This window comes from Harpia harpyja, chromosome 12 (assembly GCF_026419915.1).
Source record: "Harpia harpyja isolate bHarHar1 chromosome 12, bHarHar1 primary haplotype, whole genome shotgun sequence".
In the NCBI taxonomy this organism is placed as follows: Eukaryota; Metazoa; Chordata; class Aves; order Accipitriformes; family Accipitridae; genus Harpia; species Harpia harpyja.
The window spans coordinates 2,915,974-2,941,491 of NC_068951.1; the positions used below are offsets into that span (position 1 = coordinate 2,915,974).

Genomic DNA, 25,518 nt, shown 5'->3' on the forward strand with positions numbered 1-25,518 from the left:
CACAATGCACCGCCCTCCCGCGCCCACGGATACGCCCACGGACACGCCCCCTACCCGCTAGACACGCCTCCGGACACGCCTCCGAGCCGACGGTCACGCCCCCCCGCCGCCGCCTTGCATGCGATGAGTTCGTGCGGGCTCAGCCCGCGGGGTTGGGAATGGGAGCGGGGAGCGAGGGGATCGGTCACGACGGGCTGGCGCTATCAAGCCAAAATGTCCCCCGTGAGAAGGGAGAGTCCCGATATCAGAAAGGTGAGACGGCGTCAAATGACTTGAAGGTAAAATACGTTACGTCAGCTGGGTGACAAATAGAGACGGGCTGGTTTAAGTCAAAAATAGTTCATTAGCATGAAAGGGACGCATTAACTCCTATTCCCTTCAACCACGTAATAGTTACACGAGCTATATCGTAACCCTGTCACCGACTGAATTACCCAGTCGCTCATACCTACAGCAAGGAGGAGAAGGCTGCTTCATTATTTCAATACAGAAGTCAAAAAGCACCCAAAAATGCAATACAGGTTCTGAAAATCAGACCAACGGGGAATCTTTTACCTCTGTTTCACTGCTTCTCCACAGTCGCCCCGCAGCAGAGAGGGTGCTGCTGGCGGGTCCCTCCGGCTGCAGAGGAGATGCTTGCACCCAGCTAGCACCCGCTGATGTCCCAAAAAAACGCAGCCCTGGGAAGGAGCTGTGGGTGCTGGGATGGACACACAGAGCCCAAACAAACACCGAGGGAGGACGGGTGGTGAGTTTGGGAGGGAGAAAACATGTTTGGTGAGACCAGAGGGCAGAGCTCTGGCAAAGAATGAAGCAGCTTTGTGAAGGGACCGTCATCCCCTTCGCAAGGACCAGGCAGCAGCTTGAATAATTCGCAGAAACTTTAGAAGAAATGGATGGAGTGAAACGGAAGAGATGAAAGCACGGATATTTGATTTACGAAAGAAGAAAGGGTTGGGATTTGACAATTCTGTTTAAACTCCACAGAAATAGAAATGGCTGTTGGAAATGGGGCAGTGAGCCCTGGCCAGCCCTTCTCTGCTTGCTGCGGGCACATGGGAAGCTGTAAATACAAGAGTGTGAGCAACCAGACGAGTCAGTCCCCACCACAGGCAATAAACGGGCAGACCTGAAGGAGGGATAAGCACTTGCGGTTCTTGCCAAAACTATCTTTCTATCAAATCTAAGATTTTGGGCATCCAGACTACACAGGCATTCAAATCGCTGCGGGAGACAGAGCCAGCAGTATGTGCAAGCAGGGCGGGTGGTGGTCGCGCAGAGCTCCCCGCCTGCATTTATCCAAGATAGGAGCACGTTGCTGCTGAAAAAGCGACATTCAGGCTCCCCACTAGACGCAGGTAATACAAGGAAGTTAAACATGGGCCCCGACTCAGGTTTGGGTGGTGCAGACCAGCTGTATACAAATGATACAAGGGAGAGAAAAATAAAAATAGGTCTTTGATTGGTGCTTGGATCCAGCTGGAGTCTTTCGTGAGGTTCACAGCAAAATCCTAGGCGCCTCTCGAATAAGACAGATGGGCCGTTCTCACCTTCCACGTGGAACAGGTTAGTTAGAAATGGGAAATGAGGCTTTCTATGGAATGCAGCTTTTGAGGATTTTTCTCCTGGGTGTGACTTCTCTTGCAGTGGAGCGCGCAGTCCCGACACCCAGACCTCCCAGGGGTTTAGTAAGAACCGTAAAGCAGTTAAACAGCGGGACAGAGCAAATTCCCTCCAAAGGAGAAGCGTCTTCAGTAGCGACAAGTAGCAGAAGTTTAGAAAATGAGGATAAAGCTGAGAGAGGAGAAGGCAATGCGCTGCAGCCAGGTCCTGCCTCAGCTGGAGCCTCGGCAGCTTCGAGCCCGACTGTTTCCACGTGTGTACGTCCAGCTGCCTTGTGAACCCAGGCGCGCTTCTGCCACCCTCACTATGCTGGGATAACAAGCTGCCCAGTTTAACTCAGATGAATTTAAGGGATAACCCCCTTTGCTCTGGAGTCGGTCAGAACTGCTGACCTCCAGGGTCCATCTACCGCTGGGGAAAATGCAAGGACATGCTGGGAAAGCCATTTTTGAAGGTGTTTCCTCCCCCTTCCCTTTCCGCTGGCCACGCACTGCTGGGCAGCTTAATTTAAACCTACTTTCAACTGACACACAACAGTGAACACTACTGAAAGTCCGATTCCTAAGTACCAAGCCCTAGAGCTGATTATGCAGCCTGTCACTGAAAATTAAAAAAACAAAAAGTAAAGAATAAACTACAGATGTATTCAGGTTCTTTAGGTTTTGTAAAAAAAATTAAAATAATAAAAATGAAGTAGCGCTTGTGTATCTCACCCAACGAAGCAATGGGTGCAGGAGAGTTTCCTGGGGGGGGCTGAGCTTGGGTAGGTGCGGGGCCTGCAGCGAACACAGGGCTCCCGCCGGGGCAGGGGGACGCAGGGGCTGTTGCAGTGAAAAGGGCCCCTCGGCCATAAGGAAATCTATAGGGACGGTTGTAGACGCTGTCATTTTGCAAGCAGCAAAGACCAGGTACAGCACCTGCTGACAGCTGAGCTGCTCACTGCTTTCCTCCAAGCCGCGACCCCGAGCACCAAATCGCCGGAGCGGTCTGCGATAACACTGCATTTAAAACAAAGTGTTCTTCATTCCTTTTTTTCCCCCATCATTTCAGCTGCTGGTAAAGCACGAAACAACAAACACTCCTCTTAAAAGTGATGGTTTCATCAATTACCCAGGACAACTACCCATCTGAACCAGCTCCTTGTGCATGCGCAAGCAGCGCACAGCCAGCAGCTCCGCTCTTTGAAGTTAACTGCATTTCTCCTGTAGCTGACAAACGGAGTATTTGATTATATTTGATTAAAGAGAACCACCACGATAAGGACTCCCCTTCCTCACATCGCAAAAGGAAGACGTTTCCATCTTTAAAATTAGCCTTCTGCCATAGCAAACGCAACAGAGCCCATGCTGCTTCAGAGGAAGCTAAAGGTTCATTTTCATGAAGCTGAATTTCACAGTTAAAAATCTGTTCTCCGTTATTCACAATGAATTAACTCTCAGGTTCTTTGTGAGAATCCTGGGCAAATTAAGCATCGCCAGGCACAGTGCCTCTTTATAATGGGTCTGAAGCATGAAGCAAAGCCAAGAGAACAAACCTGTCTCTATTGGAAAAAATAAGGGACCACAGTACAGAAAATGAGGAAATTAGGAATGATATTGTAATTCTGCCTACTCCCCCCGCAACCAGAATTTTCTTCTAGTGGCAGCTGCTACCAAAATCTAAGCACTGTCATATAAAAAAGCATTCATATCTTTATAGTTTTCTTCTGTGCTTTGTAATTGAGTGAAATAATCAGTAAATGCATCTTAACTAATACCCAAAGGGACTATTTATCAGTATTACCAGTTAACTTGGAAAAAATCATGAAGCTAAAGCTCACTCAAGAACATATTTTTTACATCCGATTTTGTAAAACAGCTATAAAATAACAAAGTGGGGGTGTGCATTAACAGAGTATGATCTCCTTTAAATATGAAAGTTATTTGGGGCTTTTTTTATGGTGATGAAAGCATTTGTTTCTCGATTTCAATTTGCATACACAATTTTTAATTCCTACATTTTTCAAGTTACACTTGTACAACGAATAGCCTCTATCTCTAGATACACACCAATACACACCAGCTTCCAGGTGTCAGCGCCACAGAAGGCAGCTCATGTCAGCTGAATTTGGATGCTTACCGCACACAACCGTACCACCACCTCCACTCTTGTCAATTTAGTACCAGGTTTTAAACTCCTTTTTTCTTAATTTCCCACACCCCACATTTTCACCGCTTGTCTGATCACCCTCTTACAAACAAGCCGTGCCATTAGATACCATATTTGTAAGAACAAGATATGGCTGGAAGGCTATTTATGCAAAAGCACTCCTGTTCTGTCCTCGGAACAGAGCTCATTATTCCATCAAGAAAACGTGAAGGTGTATTGAAAACCTGCTTTTTGTTTGATTACGTTCTGATGGGCTCATGCAGAAGCTTTAAGTCTGCGTTGCCAGGGGAGAAGGAAAATGCACACAGCAGTCTCCTAACTCACTGGCACCAGTAATCGTCTTGATGAAAACCTAAATTAAGGCCCCAAAATGGTACAGGCTGCATGCTCACAACAAATTTGGTACCATCACCAAACTAAGCGTGCTGACCTTGGGCACAGCAGCAATGTCAAGATTATACGGTATGTCCGCACAACACAACGCTGTTTAGAGACACCTCAGATAGCTCCGCAGAGCACCATGCCACATCGATATATTATCTGAGATCCTGGAAGCGGAACAACCACTCCATGCCAAGCAGCGCCAGCCAGGTTGGGTGCAGTGCCACGCCGACACAACCGGGATATCGCGGAGCCCGCTTGTTTGGCAGTAACTCGAAGATCTCTAAACCACACAGCCCGGTGGACTGGTTTTCATGAGCGCCACTGAAGCATTTGTACTTCTCTCAGGCAAGTTTACTCACCTTACACCTACCTCGGTGAAGCTACACAGACTTGAAGCGACAGCTGTCCACCTGAACAGCAAGAATGCAGACCAGTGGGAAGGAACGTTTAAAGTAGAAGCGTGTACACCAACTTTTACTATGCATATTAATAAATATTCTTTATTTAAATTTTGCACATTGCGCTTTAACATATTACATCCAAAACATTTTGCAAATGGATGTCTACTTTGTAAAATCTTATATTCAGCTCATTGTCATTCTGTACAGAATTATAGGTACAACATTACTTTGCCACTAGTTTGCTTTTTGTAAGTCTCACAGTAAGAGAAACATTTAATGAAAAGAGATGGCTTAAATTATAAGAGAGGCTTGCACAGCTACTCAACTAAAGATACAAGCCTGAAGAAAGAACAAAATTAATGAAATCACCTCCACCAGCCTCCCCAAAAAAACAAGAAAAAAAAAATCACATTAATTTAAGATAAAATTTTGCCATAAGTCACTAAATTAAGTTTTTGAAAGAGAAGGCGCAGTAGTCATCTTGAGAATTTCAGTGAAAGACAGAGCTACTTTATTGTATTTAGTTCGCTCCCGCCGTTGTCAACCAACCATTACAAATGGGCCCCTTGTGATCATTTAAGCGGCAGTATTTATTAAATTTCTCCTTCAGATGCTGTCGGTATTGTTCTCTATTGCTGTAAAAAGACTTGTTGTTTGCCATAAAGGACTGTATTTCATCTTGTGAGATAAAGATTTCCTCATCAGAAGTGCATTCAGACTCATCCTACGAATGAAAACAGGCATTTAAGAAGTCAAGCATTGTCATTCCTGCACAACACACCTGTCTTGCAATTGTACATGTTGTCTACAGTTGCCCTGAAGAAAGACGTAGCCTTCATGTCACGACACCACAAGGCTTAGCTGGCTAATCCAGTCACCTGATTCACATACAATGCTCTGCTATTTTTTGGGTATAGAGGCAGCCTAGACAGTCACGAAATCTACCAGAAGAAGCTTCGGAGTCTTAGCACATTTCCATTGAAAGTGGATGGCTTTTATTAGAGTTTAAAAAAATGAAAAGAAAACAAAAAAAAAAAAAGATGTAAAGCAAGGAGAAGGAGAAGGGAAGGAAAGGGAGAGAGAAGAAAGTTGTCCAAGGAGCCTGTAGTGGGAAGTAATATTTGAGGCATGAAGGCAGCAATAACACATGCTTCATTTTATGGAATAATGCAATCCTTGATAATGAATACGTATAATACAAGTTCTGTCACTTGCATTCCAGTGACAGGCAATTCCTCCTCCTCTGCAAAGCATCTGAGTTATATACTTTACAGAGAACACACAAAAGCAAACAAACTAAACACTGGGAGAGTAAGCTATGAATCTTAGGTTCAGTTACGTTCTCTCTTGTAACAGTTCTCCAGTGGGATTTGAGTTCTAAACCCCACCCTCACCTCAACCCTGAGAATTTAAAGCAGTATGCTACAACCTAAAATTCAAAGTGGTTACTTACAAGGAGTTCCACTAAGCTCTTGGCACCTTTTCCAGTATCAGGAACAAGTGGCATTTCTGTAGGTTCTGCAAACTGTGACACATTTTTCATATGCTCAAACCAAGGCAACTGCTGCCCACTTTTTTCTGAGCTACAGCAGCTTTCGGCATGTGTGTCTTTGGTCTTGTCACGATGAAACTCTGTGTGCATGATATTTCCTGAGGTCTCTCTGTTACCTGGATCTGCCATACAGCTTCCAAGTTTCTGAATCTACAATTGAAAATAGCCTGTAATGAACCACGAGCAGTGTTAAACCTGAAACATTCCAGTTTCAGATGGAAGCAGGAGGGAAAGAGGAAAGGAAAAAGTTCAAAAAGAGAGCAAGGATTTATGTTTTTTTTTTTTAAATGTGCGTGCCTGGGGAGGAGGGGGGGAAGGGCATGTTAATTCACTGAGAGTGCGCAAAAGTGCACATGCTTAGGAACATAGGAGAGAAGAGACTCCTTCCACCACAACCTATTCTAGGAAGGACCTCGATTTCAACACTTGGATGGAAAGGTAACAGAAGATCCTTGTTACCCCATTTACAGCATTAGTCACAATTGAAATCTGAAATACTTTTGTAACTACTTTAAGATGTGTGCATTTAAATAAGCATTCTGGAATAGCTATGTTCCTTACATGTTCATTCTCACACTTCAAAGTTTTACTTTTCTTTTTCTTCTTTTTGTTTTTGCCTTTTGTGTTATTCTCTTCCGAATTAGCCCAACATTCCACACAGCTATCTCCATCCTCCTCTTTGTCGTCACAGCGATGGACACAAGAATCATCTCCTGCAAAAGACAGGGAATTTTCTTCTCAGATGCTTAAGTTTTGTGGATACCAAACCAGTATCGCATTCTTACCAAACCTACCATTTTCATCATGGTTGCAAATGCCTTCAGTGCAGGCCACATCTGATCCCTCTCGAGATCCTGTTTCGCTGCCCTCCATGCTAGATGAATAGCCGCAATCACTACCATTACAATGCGGAGATAAACCTGAGACGAAGTGAAAAGTTACGGTAATCTACAGTAGCTGTTGCATATTCTTCAGTTATGCCCCTAACAAAAGAGAATTCTTTAAAAAAGTTATTTTTAAAAATAACAGCTGAGCAGTGTTTACCCCATAAATGGTATATGTTTTTAAAAATGAAAAATAAGGACATTTAACATACCTTTCTTGATTTTAGGTGAACCTAATAGGGTACCACTACTAGGACAGGTGCAAGAAGTGCTTTCATTAGTAACAATTACTTCTACACAATTGTTAGCTTCTTCGGTGCTACCACAGGCTTTGCAACTACTTTCCGTGAAGTTTGAATTTTCCTTAAAAAAAAAAAACAACCAAAAAATACTTGCAAGTACTGAAAATAGCTCAGCCAGCATCTTTATAAAGGATACTCTTTCCACAAGAAAAACCAGCTGACAGTGACTGATAACAGCCACAGCATTGCTTATAATTCTTCAGAAGTATGAGACAACTAAAAAGAAAATCAACCAACTTCTTTCCCCACAAGAATATGACCTGCAGTTAGCCCATTAAGTTCAGTCAAGAGATGCAGAATAATAATTCACTTAGTCAACTAAAGCTTGCCCCTCTCCAAAAATTCAATGGTAATTGTCTACAGCTAGCATTCGAATCCTGTACTCTAAGTGATCTTTAAGAAACGATAGTTGAAAAATATTCTAGCATAACCTGACCCCCTAGATTTAGGATTTTGTTTGGGTTTTTTTTTTTTTGAAAAACCCACCAAAGCCCCAAAAGCTAAGGAGTTTCAGGCAACTACCTTACAAAAAGACTGTACTAATCTGAAAAAGTAGCAAGTTCCATTAGCAATCAAAAACTAGTTCCCAAAACTGAAATACAGTAAAAACCTCTCAAGAATTCTCACATTGAACAGTGAACTGATAAATGAAACACCAAATTAGAAATCTAGCTATTTAACACCAGCAAAAAGCCACAGCTATCAATCAAGCTACCTTTGCTTGATTTATTTCCTTCTCTTCTGTTGCTTGCAAAGGAGTAGGGATCTCACACACACACTTATTTTTCCGTCTGTTCTTTCGTTTTTGGCGCTTCTTCTCTTGTTTAAGCTCTCGCACTCTTTCTTCTTCTGAAAATTCTTCACAGAGCTGTTCCAATCGACTAATACCCTGCACTTTTTCCACAGCCATCTGTTTATAAGAGGTTAGATCTATTTATAGAAGTTAACACAATTCAAGCTTTTACATTTATCAAAAAGGAGGAGGAAAATAGCTGGTAAGTACTTTTTATAACAAAGCCACAGCAACACAACTATTCACTACAGAAGAAAAATGCCTATCCAGATTTAGTCACTAGATTTAGATTGCTGGAGAATATATATGTATGGGGGTAGCGCTGCATTTAACTTATGGCCCAGATTCACAATTTTCAGTGAAAAGTTGTGGACTTGAACGCATTTTCGGATCTGTTTACATGGCAGATACTCTGATTATTTAACACAGCAGCACAAAAACCAACATTAGAACTATTGCTACAGAATTCCTGCAGCTCTTTGTCTAGGGTAACCAGTGAAAAATCTGATTTTCTAGGCAGTGCAATTTTGATGTGTAGACGTACCTTGAAATATAGCAAGTATCTAAATATGTTCCTTTAATATTAAATTTAGAACAAATATCATAACGGCACATCTACATACAAAGTTACAAGAATATAGTTAAACTAGCAAACTCTTCTGGATCAATGCTCCTACAGAGGTAAAAATAAATTCATGGGTTTCGGGGGTTTCTTTCCCAGATCACTCTGGGAACTCCTTAAGCCAAAATGAGACATCATCATTCCCACTCACCTTAGAAAAGGACCCAATATAAAGATACAACAGTTCCGTATTTCAGATTCATAGCCAACCTTGCATACCGGTATAATTACCCAAGGTTTTACAGTGTCAATGAATTTTCAAAACCATACTTTACTAGATTAAAAAACCACCAAGACAAAACCTGACAAAAATGCCACAGTGTACCCAGTCCAATGCAACTTCCATAGCATTGCAAGTCTTTAAAAAAATTACTTCTAAAAAACTCCAAGAACTAACTAGATTAGGGTTCCACTATGATCCTTCCCAAAGATCATGATTTTGTTCCTCCTCCTCTGACATTTTAGAAGTTTTTAGAGAGAACACTCATTATGAATGAAAGATAAAAATAATAAAAAAGATCTATGTCATACCAAAGGGGAAGCATACTATTGGCATACATTAAAGGAACCACACTGAGTTCTGTCTGAAGTTCAAGATCCCACAGAATTACAGAGTGCACTTTGAACACACTGAATGCAAGAGTTAGCTGTTGTGTTTGTAATTCAAAAGCACATCCTCCATTTTTAATAATAAGTAAAATAAAAATTGTTGTAGCCAGAGCTACTTTAAATGCTATCAGGTGGAAATACCTTCACTGTGAATTAAAAACACAGAAGATCCAGCGTACTGTAACGTGCAGCTTGGAAAGTAAAAGCAAGCCTCAATCTTTTATGTTCCAGTAGACTTCACATCGGAATGCAACTTAGTTGTGCTACATATTGATATTACACAACTGTTGCCTGCAGTGAACAAGGCATTGAATACAACACCCTTGAAGCTCCTTCCAGCTCAACGTTAGTAGAAAGCAGAAAAATAGTTTTAGTGAAAATGCACACAGTTACTATAGCAATTCAAATACAAGTTAGATAAAATTTGATTTTTACCTCAAAGCTTTTGCGTAAAGCATCAACACCTAGGTAAAAAAGCATCTGCCACGTTTGTTCCTCAGCCCGCAACTTTTGCCAGATTCGGTGCAATCTTTCATAAAGATGAATACCCAGGCAGGTCAAAACTTCTTCTTGGGCTATGTCTATTGTCTTAGCATGCCTTTCTCTTCGTCTAAAGGAAGAGTTGAACCAAAGTATAGCATGGTTAAAGTAGCTGGAAGTCTACCAAGAGATCAAAGCAGTTCAATGACGTATTTTCTTTATATACAGCTGAAGATATGTTTGCATGAACAGCTTTTTAAATAGAGTTCTGCTGTGCTGCATGCAGATGCAAAATAGAAAGGACCAGGTCAAAACCACCACTACATTCCTGACACGTTGATCTGTGCATGGCACTGTTACGCTGCACTATGCCTTCCAGCTTGCGGCTTCTGAAGGTGTTGCCCTATCGGTCTCTGCTTGCTCCTACTAGGAGGGATCAGCAGAGTTTTAATGCCAAAGAGATGCAGCCTTTCTTTTGTTTCCTAGAATTTGTATTCAGTTTACACAGCAAATATTTCAGCTTCCTAGACATTTATGTGTCAGTTAACTGAAGCTGAATAAACACACATAGAAGTTTAAACATTACTTACCATACAATGTAAAAATATTTCAGTATTAATCTGTATCTATCACCTATTAAGGAAAAATCATTACAAAAGGATTTATCCTCCTGATCAAACAGTCATGAATGAGCTTTAAAGATATTGAGCTCAGAATTATATTTTTCACTGGAAGATTTTAAGATGCTAAAACAGGTTCAGAAATTACTGTAACATACAAATGGCTACAAAACTAAATTGAACACTTGGCATTTGGTAAAACTGCCAACCAAGGTTCTCTTTCTATTTCGCATATTTCGAACACCTCAATGGAAAAGCAGGCAGCCCTAGGGAGTGAACAAATGAACTAGAAGACGTTTGGCAATTTCTTTCAGTCTTGCCTTCAGAGTTAAATGCACTTGAAAGTCAAAAGCACATATGAAATCTTTGCTACTCTGAAGCACTGTCTTGAAAGTCTACTTCAATATGCATATTTACATTCAGAAGTTTATTAGGCAGCAAGGAGGCAAAAATCACTTTTGCAAAATACATTCAATAATAAAATAAAGAAGCAAAGCGCTAGATAGCCCACTCTAGCAAATTACATACTCATACCCTCCTGCGAACTCTGGTTCAGCTCGACCCAATAGGTGTGCGATGAAATCTGTTTCACAGCATACATGTATATGACGTTCATGGGGACAGCAACGCAAACCCTCATAAAGTGCAGCGCAGTAGCCCTTTTCTTTGCTGCAGTCTAGCTCACCAATAAGAATATTGTATGCCCGAAGTACTTTATTTTTGCAGTCAGTGCAAAACCTGTGTTAAAACAGAACATAACAGAACTGAATTCTTATTCAAGCAGAAATTTAGACCTGCTTAGCCTAAGTTACAATATACTGAGCTATTTAATAGTGCATGCTATATTTAAACTAGGTCACATAAGGTTTGTGTTACTTCAAAAGGTAAAATACTAAGACTTTGGCTGTAAGCCATGGAAGTTTACTATATGTATTATACTACCTATCATATATTACAAGTCTGGATATCAACTTTCATGCTCCAAGGCATAGATCAAGCTAATTGTTAATATGAAGAAATTCCTACACAGATACGCAATTCCGTAGTTGTTCAAAGATCAGAAATCTAATAGTGAACAAACTGAATCATTAGTACAAGCCAGGACAAAATTCCTCTCAAGTAACACACTCCAAGTTACTTTATAGCAATTATTTAAAGTATACTCAAGTGAGTGATAAGCAGCAAGAAAAGTTTCCTCTGTTGCCTGCTGTACAAGAGCCATGTTGCCACTACAAGCACCTTTAAACATATTTTGAATTATTAGATTACTGCACAGATAGCCAAACAAGGTTTATTTATAACACAACGTATTCAATTTAAACATGTGATAACTCAGATAACTAATACGAGAAGAGTATAGTTATGAATTCTGTTATAATTAAAATACAACCAAATTAAGCTTATTCTATTTTATAAAGGTAATCTTCAAGAAGCTACAAAACCTCTTGCTGTATTATTCTAAAAATGCAAGTCAGACAAGCTGCTCACATTTCAGCTTTCAGCTTGAAAAGCTGGCTCTTCATGCCATTTCTGGATGGTGTTTTTCCCTTTCCTAGTTTGTCCAGTCACTTGACAACACTAAGTCAAACATATTTTGATGTTTGATAGAACTATGATAACTGGCTATTTTCTGTGGTGAAAGGAAAGAAAACAGTAATATTATTGCAGGTTAGCATCAGGAACGCTGCCAACACCATGTTTAATGTCACAGGAGATTAAAGGTATTTTGTTTCCAAAGAGTTATTCCCACACCACCACCACCACCACCCCCGCACCCATCTGTGCCCCCACAGTTTATATCAGAACCTTGAGACTGCTGGAAATTAAAACTTTTTAATCAGCATGGTAGCTACCGTACACATGCAACAAAAATTTAGCAGCCTATTTTTTCCCTGCAAGAGAGACCTAATAGCACTAGCACTACTTAGTCATAAACAACCGTTTTAAAACAGTGATTTACAAGCAACACCAAGCCTAAAATCTGCTTCTATTAGTTTAGTTCACATTATTTTGAAATTGCACATATTCCCCAAAAGCCTAGAAGAACGCATAGTCCCAAACAGAGTAGGCTGATTAGGAAAGAGTGAAAGAATATACACAGTTTTAATACATCAAATTGTAAATCCTAATTTAAACCTAACCCCAAAAAATTAAGACAAGTAGCTATGACTTCACCTGAGGTCTCCACATTTCCCCTACCATAACCCAGAACAACAGGTAAACCATAAAGAATATTTCAACATCTTAGTCACATCAGCTGTTACAATGCGACCTGGCAAGGTTCTCTATCACCATGAATCTTAGCTCTTAAGTTTTAGAAGGGTATCAGAAGAATCCTCTACACTTTTAAACATTGTGTGAACTCTACATACATTTCAATGCACAAAAAAACCGCAGCATGTACTCCTCAAAATGAAGGTGTGTCTTTGTTCTTTTAACATACCTGTGTTTTCGTAGATAGGTTTCTAATGTTTCTAAAAGACAACTAGAATCAATTAAAACTACTTCATCCCTGCATTCCTGGGACATGAGCTCCCACACATCCATCCAACAACCCCTGCAAAAAAACGTAAGAAACAAAAGACTGTACATTATCCTGTTAGGGGTTTAGAAAAGAAGCGAAATAAAGCAGCATTAGTTTACCTGACTGCTCCCTGGAAAGGTCCATAGTGGAAAGTGATGCTACACTTGCTCTCCTCCTTCCTGCTGTCTTCACTATTTTTCTTATCTGCACTTAATTTCTCTGTACTGAGTGTGCTACTGCTCCCTTCACTGCCGCATAGCATTAAAAGACATTTTTTTTAAACCTATACCATATATGTTACAAACTAGCTATTTTTCCTAAACAAATGCTATGAAAATGCTACTGTGTTCCTTAATTTACTTTGAATCCTGCATAGCTAAGCCTTAACTTCCAGTAAAGCTAGGGTCAGACATGAGGTACAAATTTTGCTGTCTGCATTTATAAACCCAGATTCATAATGACTTTTAAAGTTACAGCTGAAAGCCAGTAGTAATTTTTCAGAATATTACCTTAAGCATAAACATATACAAGTTTTAATACTTCTGGCAAATTAAATTTCATATGACAGCTTACTAAAAAAAAAAACAGAACAAAACAAACACCCAAAGAAAAAAGCAAAACAAACCCCCCAAATTTCCACACATCTACCACCATGAGAAACCATAAAACACCCTACATTAAATTTCCAAAACTTGTTAAAAAACCCCAAATACTTCACAACACACATTTGGATATGCTAGAAGTACACTTATAGAGCAAAGAACAAACTTCAAATAGCAAGTCACGCATACTTACAGGCTTGTCTACACTTGAGGTTTTATCAGAACGGTCATTTCTGTTTAAGCTCATGTATGGATACAACAGAGCAGGAAAACGGTGGAAGAAGCACCCCTATTTAATAATTAGCTCCTCAAGAGCATTTATGTATGCTATTATCTAGTTTGTCAGATCATATGGCTTGCATTTATGAGAGGTTAAAATGCTCCTTAGCCCCAAATGGAACCAAGTAGCCATAAACCAGGCACATTGAAACTGAGGATGTCAAGTAACTCTCAAGCTGTATTAGCTAGTTACGTAACTTGTATAATTAAACACACAATTACAATTCAAAGCCTTTTTTGTGCGTATAAAATGCCTAGCAGATGCAACTCATCTGAAGAAGTTTCTTGTACTGAAGTCAAGCAGAAGCTCTAACTTGACAAATAAAATTTGTTCTGTAAGACAATTCTATTCGACACCTCCATGTCTAGGCTGTTAGCATATTTGCTTCCACTGAAGGCAGCAGATTTATTTGGAGAAGTATCAGTACTGATACACCCTGATCACTTCTGTAGCATAACAAATGGGTATCGACTGAGCAAGCAGAGTGCAAGCCATGTTTCTTTAGCAAACTACACTGATTGTCCACAAGCCACGTTATCAGATAAAGCTGAAAGCTTTACTTGCAGTATATTAAAACACTGCTCTTCCCCATATTCCCTATTAACCTGCCAGCATTCAAAATACTAAGGGGATTTATTCCAGCATGAATTGAAGAAATAAAGGCAGCATTTTTCTCTCTATTAATTCATTTTCAAAATTGTTCTGCCTTGCCAAAATGGTAAGTGCAGGTTCCACGATATATGTTCTTATACAGAAAAGATTAATCTTACTAAAAACAAAGCAAAAAAAAAAATTAACACCTTCATAATGCTTTGAATTTGCTTTATTTTAAAAAAATATACCCCTATCACCTTTTACTTGTGTAACATAAGGTTTAAACTAATTATATGAACGGCCTATAACCAAAATATAATAGGGGATAATGATTAGCTACCACTATCCTCAAGCAGCACAAGTAAAAATCAAGTGTCAAATTCCACATTCCTAGCATCTCAGGGGATTTATCTAAACCCAGAGAGACTCAAGTCTGCATAGAAAAATACATGTCCTGTAACTGGAAACCACGATCAAGCTTTCACAGGTTTTATGCTTAACCAGAAGCAGAACACAGCTGACTGAAAAAGGTCCTGGACACTCCAACTTAGCATAGTAGACTAATTTATTGGTCATCATATTAAAAAAAAAAAAAACAAACCAACAAAAAACCCCCAAACACCCCACAAACAAGATACCCTGCCCCCCGAAATCCGCAACAGATTTACAGGGAGTGTTTTTCTTGTTAACTAGCTGGAATAAACCATTTCAACTTCAAGACACAGAGGCATATATCCATCTTTTTCACTAGTGTATTCAAAACATGCCATCCCATTTTGAGAAAATACATTTTACAGAGTTTTAGTTTTAACCCTGCAGCCCAACCACAATAAAGCCCTTTATTAACAGTTGTGCATGGCATTTTTAATAATCCCAAGCAAAATTATGTATATTTGTTTAGCATGTACCCTTTCACCTCAATGTGAGAAAAACTGCTGATCAATCATTTTGGTGCAGAGCACAAAAACCAGTTTGTCTTTCTACAGCATTGTTTATATCACAATGCAGAAGCCATCCATGCCCTGAGCAGACTACATTCCAAGTATGTCAGACAAGATATGAAAAGCACATCAGAGAGCACTGGTTTGTAGTGGCCACACTGCATTTTGGCAACTGGTTTTGAAATTAAACATGGGATGTTTTTATACAAAAAAACCTCACAAACAAACAAAATACCCCACCACCAAGTAAAAGACCCAAAAGCCAAGAGGCAAAAATGGAACAGCTAGAACTAACAAGCATGTTTTGGGAAACAGCTGATTCCACATTGTAGCCTTAAACTTTACATGAAAGCATCACCAGTTGCCTTAGAGAGCTCTGACAAAGGGCAGAGGAACAACTCTCTCACTGAGGAAGGAGTACAGGTCTTATGTTGGGAGGGCAGAAGACCTTATAGCGCTAGTTTTGTCCAGTCAATAAAGCGTGAGCAAGGGCAGTGGGGTAAGTATTAAACATCCTTACTGATAAGACTGTCACTCTTACTGCACAAAAAAGGGCTAAATACCTTCTTATGAAAACCCATGGAGAAAGGCTCATGCTTTACAACACACGCTGCCCAAAACTCCTGGGTGCCTCTGTTCTGCTCTCCCACAATTACTTGGGTCTCCTATAATCCAAATAGCTTGGAGATTACTCCTCTGGCAAACAGACAACAGCCTAAGAATTGATCTCAAGGTTTAAAAATAAATTAGTATCAATAGTTTGGTTCCTTAAAATATTTTAGATTGAATTGTGCATGTTAAACACAAACTTACCCCAAAGGTTTTGGTTTGTGTGTGTCCAGGGAGTGTAATTGACATCTCTTGTTCTTCTTACTTTTGGGAATTGCATCAATCATATCATTCAGTTTGGACCTATGGAAAAAATGTAACTTAGTATTCTTAAAGCATGGTTATCCAGAGAAATTTTAAAGGGACTGATTCAGCTCATGTATTAGAAACAAGTATGCTAATGAACATTAAACCTAAAACTTTCTTCCTGTCCCCCATTTTTAATTGTTATGACATACAATCTTGCAGTACGCAAGGAAAATACAGTATAGATTTTCCAGACAAATCCTAGCAAGCAAGATAAAGATAACCCACATCTAAAAAGCTATTGCATAACTTCGTAAGTTACAGACCTCGAGCAATGGCACCTATTTCAAAAGTGTTGGGAGCCACTACGACCACTTTACAAGTTACACTATCTCACCCTCCAAATCTCAATATCCCCAGCTCTGCACTAACTTTTCCTACTTGTCACTGGCTTCTAACTGAAGCAAGAATTAGAATGAGCCGAAGCCAACTGTAAGGCAAAGGCACACTGTGGTGAGCAGTCACTGTTCGGTCTGCTGACAGCTGAGAAACAAATGGCACTGAGACTGAGGCTATTTATTGTGATAGCCAAACCCAGAAGGTTTTGCATTCTCAGTGTTACCTTTCTCACCAAAGCAGAAAGTTGGGGGGGGGGCGGGGGTTAGTTAATTCTTTTTATAATTTTATCTTTTACATGCAAAGTAGTGGGGTGAAGAAACACTCTTCTTCCAGAGATCATGAAAAACCCACAGTGCCTATTTCAGATTAATGACTAAACATTTTAATATTGGTATCTTTCAATGGCAATCATGGCATTGCAACTGATGATATGAAAGATTAGGTATTTGGCATTTGTTTTTTCCCAGTTTAGGCAATAACTAGTTTAACATGGCTGTAAAAGACAAGTATGTACTATAAGATTCAAACTTGCAACACTTTAGTATCACCAAGAAAGCTGCAAAGTCAAATGCACAGAAGCTAGCTTTCCTTTTCCCCAGATAAGAATAATCGGAGCAATCTAAGACACTTACCCATGCACATAAAACAGTGTATAAAGCTTTTTTGCATCAGTCATACAGCTTCGAGTTACAGAAAGAACCCCCTTTGGCCCTACTGTTAGTGGCTCAAGTGCTGGATTTCCAGACTCAACAAGCTGAGAAAATAGACGTTCCACACTACGACGACAGCCAACACACGGGACCAGCTGAGAAAGTGCACTCAAAACTTCACGCGATGTCACCATCATGGCGATATTTAGATCCTGCTGTTTAAGCATGCTATGCCTCTAAAAAAGAACAAGAAATGATATAATTAAAAAAAACCCAAAGAAAAACACATCTTAAACCGTTGAAGATTTCTTTGCCTTTGTCGTGGTTTAAACCCACCAAGCACCACGCAGTTGCTCGCTCACTCACTTCCCCCCACCCAGTGGGATGGAGGAGAGAATCGGAAGGAAAAAGGTAAAACTCATGCGTTGAGGTAAGACCAGCTTAACAGAACAGAAAGGAAGAAACCAATAACGATGATGATAATAATAATAATAATAAATAATAAAATTACAATAATAATAAAAGAATTGGAATATGCAAGTGATGCACAATGCAATTGCTCATCACTCGCTGACCAATGCCCAGTTAGTTCCCAAGCAGCGAACGCCCCCAGGCCAACTCCCCCCAGTTTATATACTGGGCATGACATCACATGGTATGGAATACCCCTTTGGCCACTTTGGGTCAGCTGCCCCGGCTGTGTCCCCTCCCAACTTGTGCCCCTCCAGCCTTCTTGCTGGCTGGGCATGAGAAGCTGAAAAATCCTTGACTTAGTATAAACACTACCCATCAACAACTGAAAACATCAGTGTGTTATCAACATTCTTCTCATACTGAATCCAAAACATAACACTATACCAGCAACTAGAAAGAAAATTAACTCTATCCCAGCCGAAACCAGGACAGCCTTCAATAGTATTTCCTTATCAAAATATACTTGTGGAAACTGCATGCAGCGCTCAGAGCTTCAGGTCACTGTCTTACTGTAGATCACTTAAAATACTTGTGGTATGAACAAAACCACACTTGCTAATATCATAGGAGCAATTCTGGTTCAAGTCTTACTGTCCACCCTCTGAAAGTAAGCTAATATTTTTCTCCTCTTCATGTTCCCTTCTCCCACCACTCAAATCAGCACATGCTGCTTCTGAACAAATGGCACACCTCCCTGTCCTTATCAGGAAGCCCTTTTTTCTCCACCTCAGCACCGATGTTTTAGTAAAGGGTCTCACATACAACTCTGCAAATTTCCACCTTCTACTCACACTCATTCTATATTTGGCACATAGAAATTCCTGGACGCTCATTAGCATATATGGAAATCTCATTTAGAACAAACTTGTTCTGACAAGACCAAGACAATTAAGCAATATTTTTCCTGGAAGGCTAAATGCCATTTCCCATTACAATTCTAATACCTGAAATTAAAAAAAAAAGCCACATTACTATTCAGGGTGAAACGTTTGACTTCAGTAGTGAACATTCAATGTGTGCTAATAATAGAACATTAAAGAGAAAACCTTCTAATATTTCTTACATCAATAAACAATTTTAGGAGCTTCTGGTTCCTCTGTCAAACACACCCAGGCACACACACACACAAAAAGCACATACCCTTCTATTTCTTCTTCTAACTGCTAAATTACTGGCTTGGACTTCATTAACACTGAACTGCCACTAGCACAGCTATGCAGGAGAGTGAGTCCCTTCCTCACACACCAACCAACACATCATATCAGCACTACAGGCACTTTCCAACACCATCTGTAAAAGCAGAGTCCTGTCAGTGTAGTAATTGCGAGCATAATTTTCCCCCGGTTATACAAAGTACAGCTTTGTAATAAGCATAGTTGTATCTATGCAGGGAATGTTTTGCCACGATAGTATTTTCTGTATTATTGTCATAATAATACAACCACTTAAACTCTCCTAATGTAGAAATGACTTGTCACAACTTCTGGAGAAAGAAAGAAAAGACCATGCAACACAGCAAAACTAATCAATCCAATGGAACGTGTAAATATATCAATTGAAAAGGGAAAATATTTTCAGCTGATTTGATGTAATACATGTTATGAAAAGTAAAGCTATATCAGGTAACATATAAGGTTTGTGCTCTTAAAGACAGGCACATTAAATAATCTGACAAGTTGCATCATTCTGCAATAATCCTCTTTCCTGTAATTAATAGTACTAGTCACGGCAACAGCAGGAATGAGCTATTTTCACAACACAGCCGTGCTTTATATGCAGCACACCTGAACTGTTGCTGTCAAATCACAAGTGAAGAAGCACAAGCTGCATATCAGCAAACTGGCCTGTTCCTTTGGACATCAAGCAGCACAATTTTTTAGTTGCTACAGGTGTTACAGTGCTACGGTTATTTGCAAGAGTGTTAGCAGATAAGTTTCTATCATTAAAGCTTCAGAGGTATCACAAAACCATCTCTCACTATTCAACTATATATAATCTATAAACTGGCACATTAACTCTATCTTGGTATGGTACTCATCATAAGAACTTGACCTTAAGCAACGCACACTTCCACTTGAAAAAGCAGTTCAAAAGTATTTAGAAAAAAAATCAAAATATATTTAGAAACTGTAGTTTCCATTACATATAAACTGGCAGTGACCAGAAGATGCATTATTTTTACAGGTTTTCAATTCTAACTAGATATGCAGCAATTGCCTCCTGATAAGACAACAATGTATAAATGCTGGGAAATACAGAAAACAAACGTACCCGGTGTACTTTGGTACCAATACATAATTGCACATAGGTGCTGACGTGTCTTTTAAGTCACTCCAGGAGTGACCACCTCCTACAGAAGCAAAAGCACAAATCTAAGGAAAGCAAGATCTGATATGTTGCCTTAAAAAACAGAAGGATATATTTACCTGAATGAACTGTTTTAATTGTGCACTGTTATTCTGATGTCCATCAAGGTTTAGCACATTATCAGGAAATTCCATCACCATCTATATAAGAGAGGAAAAAAAAAAAAAAAAAAAAAGAGCCTTCAGAAAAAAGTCAAACACAGAGCACAGAGAATTAGTTTACTTTCTTGGGGGAAATGACATAGAAATTGTTAAATGCTCATTCTTTTCACATAACTATTGGAAGCTTGGGAAAGGACAAAAGTAACAGTTTAAGACGGTGAATGTTTCAGCAAAGTAACTAAATGTTTTACTAATACAATGTTCTAGATGCAGTTTATAAATGGCAACTCTTCAATAGCTGTTACAGAGAAAGCAAAAGCTGCTAAATGGAACATCATGATTTATATTACACTATCTACATGACTTGAGACCCTGTTTCATTTAAAAAAAAAAAATATTGTACTTCAACACACCGAGATCCAAATTGATCCAACAGCCAAACTCAATTTGTAAAGCTATGAAGAAACAGTCACAACAGTTTAATGACTGAGTCCACTCCTTCAAAGGCTAATTTAAAACCATATTAACCCAACAAGGTACTCCAAGGTATACTTTGTTTTGTATGATTGCAGCTGCAACTCCCAAGAGGCTCAAAGTAAAATGTTAAGCCTACAGAACAATGTGATTACTCCTAAGTAATTAATAACATTTATTTTCAAATTACTGAGCAACAAAGCGGGCAATTTCTTGGCGGGGGGAGCAAGCCGAAAATCAGTATGATAACTTTCAGTCAAAAATGCAACTTTACAACCATGGAGAAAAATGAAACCAACTAAAAAAAAATGTGTAAAGGCTGGCTTAGTTGATCTTCTTTGTCCAAACTGAGAAATATAGAATTTATCAATATGAATACTGAAAGTTCACTTTAAAATCTGAAAGACAAAATAACAAACTTTGGTTAATAACTCTAATACCAATCAACACCAAATATATTGTCCAATTCATCCTTTTTCCTCCCTCTACCTTCCCTCAATTGTCCAGTAAACACAGAATTCCCTACTGTCTTTGTAATTGCTGACGCTGCCTCCAGAGAACTCAGACATTTACTTTTACAGGCACTCAACATTGCTCCAAACTAAACATCTAATCTCCAAGGCCAGAAAGCAAGGCAATATTTTGATCTCACATGTGCTAGAATTGGAACATTAGCACAGCTGCCTTATCTTTGTGCAGAACAGTGCCACAGTCAGTGCTAATTTTGACCTCTCGTGCATTTTTTTCCAGATGCCCTTGCACCCAACCCATACACACTAAGCAGCAGCACAAGTTTTTGCTGCAGAATTACAGGTTTCCTACATTGCTAATTTGATGTTTCTGTGGGAAATGAGCTACACGCAAAAGTAAAAGCTCTATCTGCTAATAGCAGAGAGAAGAGATAAATCTGCATATTTTTTCCCCCTCACCTTCATCTCCCACTATCAGACAACACCCATAGGTGTTTTGTACAACAGAGTGAAATTATCAAAGAACATATTAATTCATGTGTCTGATGAGATTTTATATTAAGTGGTTAAACATCAACCACCATCACACCCTGAACTGGAAGACAAAATTCCCGTAATACCACATCAAACAGAATGCCTTCTAGAAATCATAAGAGCTGCTAAAGAAATGAAAAGGGTTAAATATTTAAACTTCCTTTAATTTCTAGTTGAGCTGTAAGAAACAGAAAAGCGCGATAGTGAACAATTCGTTTAGAAGAGCAGCATCACATTGCACCTAAACAGCTTTCTATGCTACTACAAAGCAACGCTGCAAGCTTAAGAGCATTATAGGCCATTCATTCACTAATTTGCAATCACCGATTCGCTATTTCTAGATTTAAGGCACAGATTAAGTCTTCCAGCTGACTAACAGAAATGAAGCAGTCCCGTTATTTTTAAAATTTGAGTTTTAAGAGAGGTCAACAGAAGCCAGTTACTATCAATAAACACCACTATTTTTTAGAGATGCTGCTGCAGATGTAAAATTATGTTTCAAAGACAACTGCATGCCTTGCAATACCTCTCATTAAGAATTTAAAACATAAATTATGGGAGACCGAGACAAGGACGATGAGAGTTCATTCACTTGCTTCTGCAGATTTATTTAATAAAAGCCTCCAGAAACCACCTAGAAATCCGAATACTTTGTAACAACGGTAACAGAATGGAGAGAGAGAAAAAAAAAAAAAAAAAAAAAGGACCTGAGATAAGATTATCTTCATGGTGAGGATGACTTGCACTTGCAAAAATGCCTTTCATCCAGATGGATACAAAACTGATTTACAGCTATAGGAACCTCTTCAATCATGAGTATGGCTTGCCTCGCCTCTGGTGTAAAAAGTAGAAGGATAGCGACAACATAATGCAATTGCACAAAGTTTGGGCCTGGTGTTAAATTCTGGAACTAAACCACAAATGGAATTTTAGGTCAATTGAAGTCATCTACCTGACGTGTGGTATAGCCAAATTTTCACTCTCTCTTTCTCAACCTATTAAACACAACAAAGGTAACAAGAGCATGGTAAGTCTTCTACTCGACACAATCTAATGAGTATTTTTTACCAGGGAAAAAAAATAAAAAATAATTAAAAAAAAAAAACCAAAACCACAAGAAATCTAAGATCTTAAAACTACATGGGGAATGGAGGAGCAAAGTAACTTTCAAGGCGTGGCAAAGACATCAAAAAAACCCCAAACTTACGCTATTACTGCACAGTGCTGGGTTTTCCAGGTAATCAACCACTCTAGGAGAGCTAGATATTGCTTTGGACAACTTCAGGGGAAACTTTGCCTAATGTATAAGCACAGTTAACCAGAGATGACAGACTACGTAAAGCCAAAAAATAGTGATGATATTTGGTAAATTAATAATACGCCATCATTTAAAACGATCAAAACTAAAATACAGTGAAGACCCTTTCTTCAAACCTAGCAAAACCAGATGGGATTGAGATAGATAATCTTTAACAGTGGGACGGAGGGTTAAGAGACTGTCTGAAGATACCCAATTGTTTTGTTTTGGAAGATGGAAGGAATTACATTACAAAGTTGCTCAAGTTAGCTGATGCAAGTCAGGCATTCTCCCATACTAAAACACGAGATTAGGAATTTAAAGCACATACATTTTATGCCGCGTAAAGTAAGAGCAGTCACTGTCACACACTGATAGCAACAGAAATCAAATACGAATAACTAAGATACCCAATTACACTAAGTCCAATTTTATTTTCAACCCAACATTTTCACACCTTAAGAATTAAAACAACTGGCTAGTTAGAGAATTTTTTTCCATTTGCTCAGTGTTCACCTACGATGCAATTTCTGAGCCTTCCTCTAAACACGTGAGGAAGAGGAGAGAAACGAGAGAGCCTCCAAGCTGCATTTAGTTCATTTTTCCACTGAATCTTCTGGAAATGGCACCCCCCCCCCCCATGTTTTTCAATTCAGAATAACATGTTGAAATAGAAACTCTCCCAGATTTGTTACTGTAGACATAGCAGCACATTATTACAGACTGGATAACCCTTTACTCTAAGACAAAGCCTTCAAAAACACCTTTAGCCTTTTCTTGCCTATTTAAGAGCATGATAAATTACCTAGTTGTAAACCTGGGTTTTAAACCTTAACATGGCTCCCTTCCTTACTCACTGAAAAACGGCTCTGCTCCACATTTGGGCTTGAGACACGCTTGTCACTTGAAAACAAGTTATGCGCAGGCCCCGGTACAGCGATAACTTTCTTATTATGCGGTTTGCATGTTTTTAGAGCCGGGAATCAGATAAAAAAGTTGCCACATTAAGCGCTGTTAACCCGAAGTGTTGCAAAGTCCCAAAGATTAACGCTGCAGGAGCAAAGGAGGAGCCTAGGAGGCCCGTCCAGAGAAAAGGCCTCGCCTGGGAATTGCAACACACCGCCCGCACACGTTGCAAGCGGGAGGCTGCAGGGACACCGGGTGCTCGGCGGGGCGCAGGCACTCACCGTGAGGGTGTCATCGATGTAGAGGGGAATCTGCCTCTTCTCGAAAGGGAATTCCTCCTCCCCGTCTCGGCAAACTGCAACCAGCCGCGCCATCTCTGCTGCTCTTACTGCTTCCTCCCAGCTCCAGCCTGCGAGCAGCCAAACCCGGGGGAGGTAAATACCCGCCGCGCTTCCCCGGCACACTTTCACCAGCCCTGGAACAAGCCTGCTTTACCCCATCGCCTGATTCACCACGCCGAGCTCCGGCCCCGCCGCCCAACCCACGCCCGGGCGGCTCAGCCTGCCCGCCGCTTCAGCCTTGGAAAGGACTCAAAAAAAAAAAAAAAAAAAAAAAAAAAGACTACGGGCCGGGAACGGGAGAAGTGGGCAGGCTGGGAAATGCGACATAACATGGAAGAAAGGGAGGGGAAGGCGGGGAGGAGCGCACCCGGCCCTCCGCCGGGCACACCCGGGGGAGGAAAGCCGAAGGAGGCCGGCGGGGGATGGAGCCCGCCGCGCTGCGGGCCGCTCCCCCCGCCTCAACCCTCCCCTCGTCGCCTGCCCACCCGCCACCGGCCCAGACAGGCCGGCGGGGGACCCGCCCGCCCAGCCCGGAGCGGGGTTTAGCGGCTCTCGGCCGCCCCCGTCCCGCCCCGCGGCGGCTGGGGAGGGAGAGGAGCAGCGGCGGGGCGAGGTGGGCTCCACCTGCGAAGCGGAGCCGTCTCTCCCCGCTCCCCGGGCGACCTGCCGGCGGGCCGCAACCGCGGGGAAAGGGGCCCGCCGTCCTCCCGCTCCCCAGCTCCAGCCCGGCAGCGGCGGCGCCCCGCGGGCCCGCCGCCGCCGCCTCCCTCCGGCGGACCGGGGAAGAAGGCGAGCTGGGGCGGGGGGCTGCAGCCCGGGCGACCCGGCGGGCGAACCCACCCCTTTCCTCCCTCTACCTCGCCCGGCCTCCAGCCGGGGCGGCGATGGCGGGGAGGCAACCTCCCCCCACCCCCCCAACGGAGGCAGCCGGCGGGTCGGTTCCCGGCCTCCCCTTCTCCTCCCGCCTCCCCTCAAAGCCCCGCCGGGGCCGCTGCCCTGTACCTGCGGCCCACCGGCCGCCTCACACACACGCTCCCCCCCACACCCCTCGGGCCTTTTTACCGGCTCCTCCGCGAGTCGGCGGCCCGGGCGCTCTGACAGGCGGGCGGACACCCCGAGCTCCGCCACAGAGCCGCCTCCTCCCTCTCCCCCCTCCTCCCCGGGGCCCTCCCCACAGGCGGTGGCCCCGGCCCCGGCCCCGGGCCGCCCCGCCCTCCTCTCGCGAGAGACCGCAGCCCCGCCGTTCCACCGCCCCGTCGCCCCCGGGCTTGGCCATAGGAGGCGCCCGCTC

The 25,518-nt window shown here is 41.4% G+C and overlaps 1 protein-coding gene across 2 annotated transcripts; it reads right to left on the reverse strand.

Moving 5' to 3' along the window:
- Window positions 1-4,627: 4,627 nt before the first annotated feature.
- Window positions 4,628-25,410, reverse strand: GGNBP2 (gametogenetin binding protein 2). Of its 2 annotated transcripts, none has more exons than XM_052803350.1 (14): window positions 25,290-25,410; window positions 24,168-24,295; window positions 20,164-20,244; window positions 17,246-17,499; window positions 16,173-16,271; window positions 12,862-12,975; window positions 10,953-11,156; window positions 9,754-9,928; window positions 8,010-8,204; window positions 7,205-7,355; window positions 6,903-7,028; window positions 6,670-6,821; window positions 6,010-6,258; window positions 4,628-5,280 (listed from the first exon to the last, which is right to left on the reverse strand). In XM_052803350.1, the coding sequence occupies exons 2-14, from the start codon at window positions 24,258-24,260 to the stop codon at window positions 5,077-5,079; spliced, it is 2,097 nt and encodes a 698-aa protein (XP_052659310.1). In that variant the 5' UTR covers window positions 24,261-24,295; window positions 25,290-25,410; the 3' UTR covers window positions 4,628-5,076. The 2 variants fall into 2 exon arrangements, with proteins under 2 accessions (XP_052659310.1, XP_052659309.1); XM_052803349.1 differs by having other exon boundaries at window positions 10,947-11,156.
- Between the last annotated feature and the right edge of the window lie 108 nt (window positions 25,411-25,518).

Coding starts and splice junctions, on each gene's coding strand:
- GGNBP2 (XM_052803349.1), bottom strand. CDS start 24,260: ATGGCGCGGCTGGTTGCAGTTTGCCGAGACGGGGAGGAGGAATTCCCT. Junction 11,157..12,861: donor ACCTATCTACGAAAACACAG/GTATGTTAAAAG, acceptor GTTTTAACACAG/GTTTTGCACTGACTGCAAAA. Junction 8,205..9,753: donor CTTTACGCAAAAGCTTTGAG/GTAAAAATCAAA, acceptor TCTTATAAACAG/ATGGCTGTGGAAAAAGTGCA.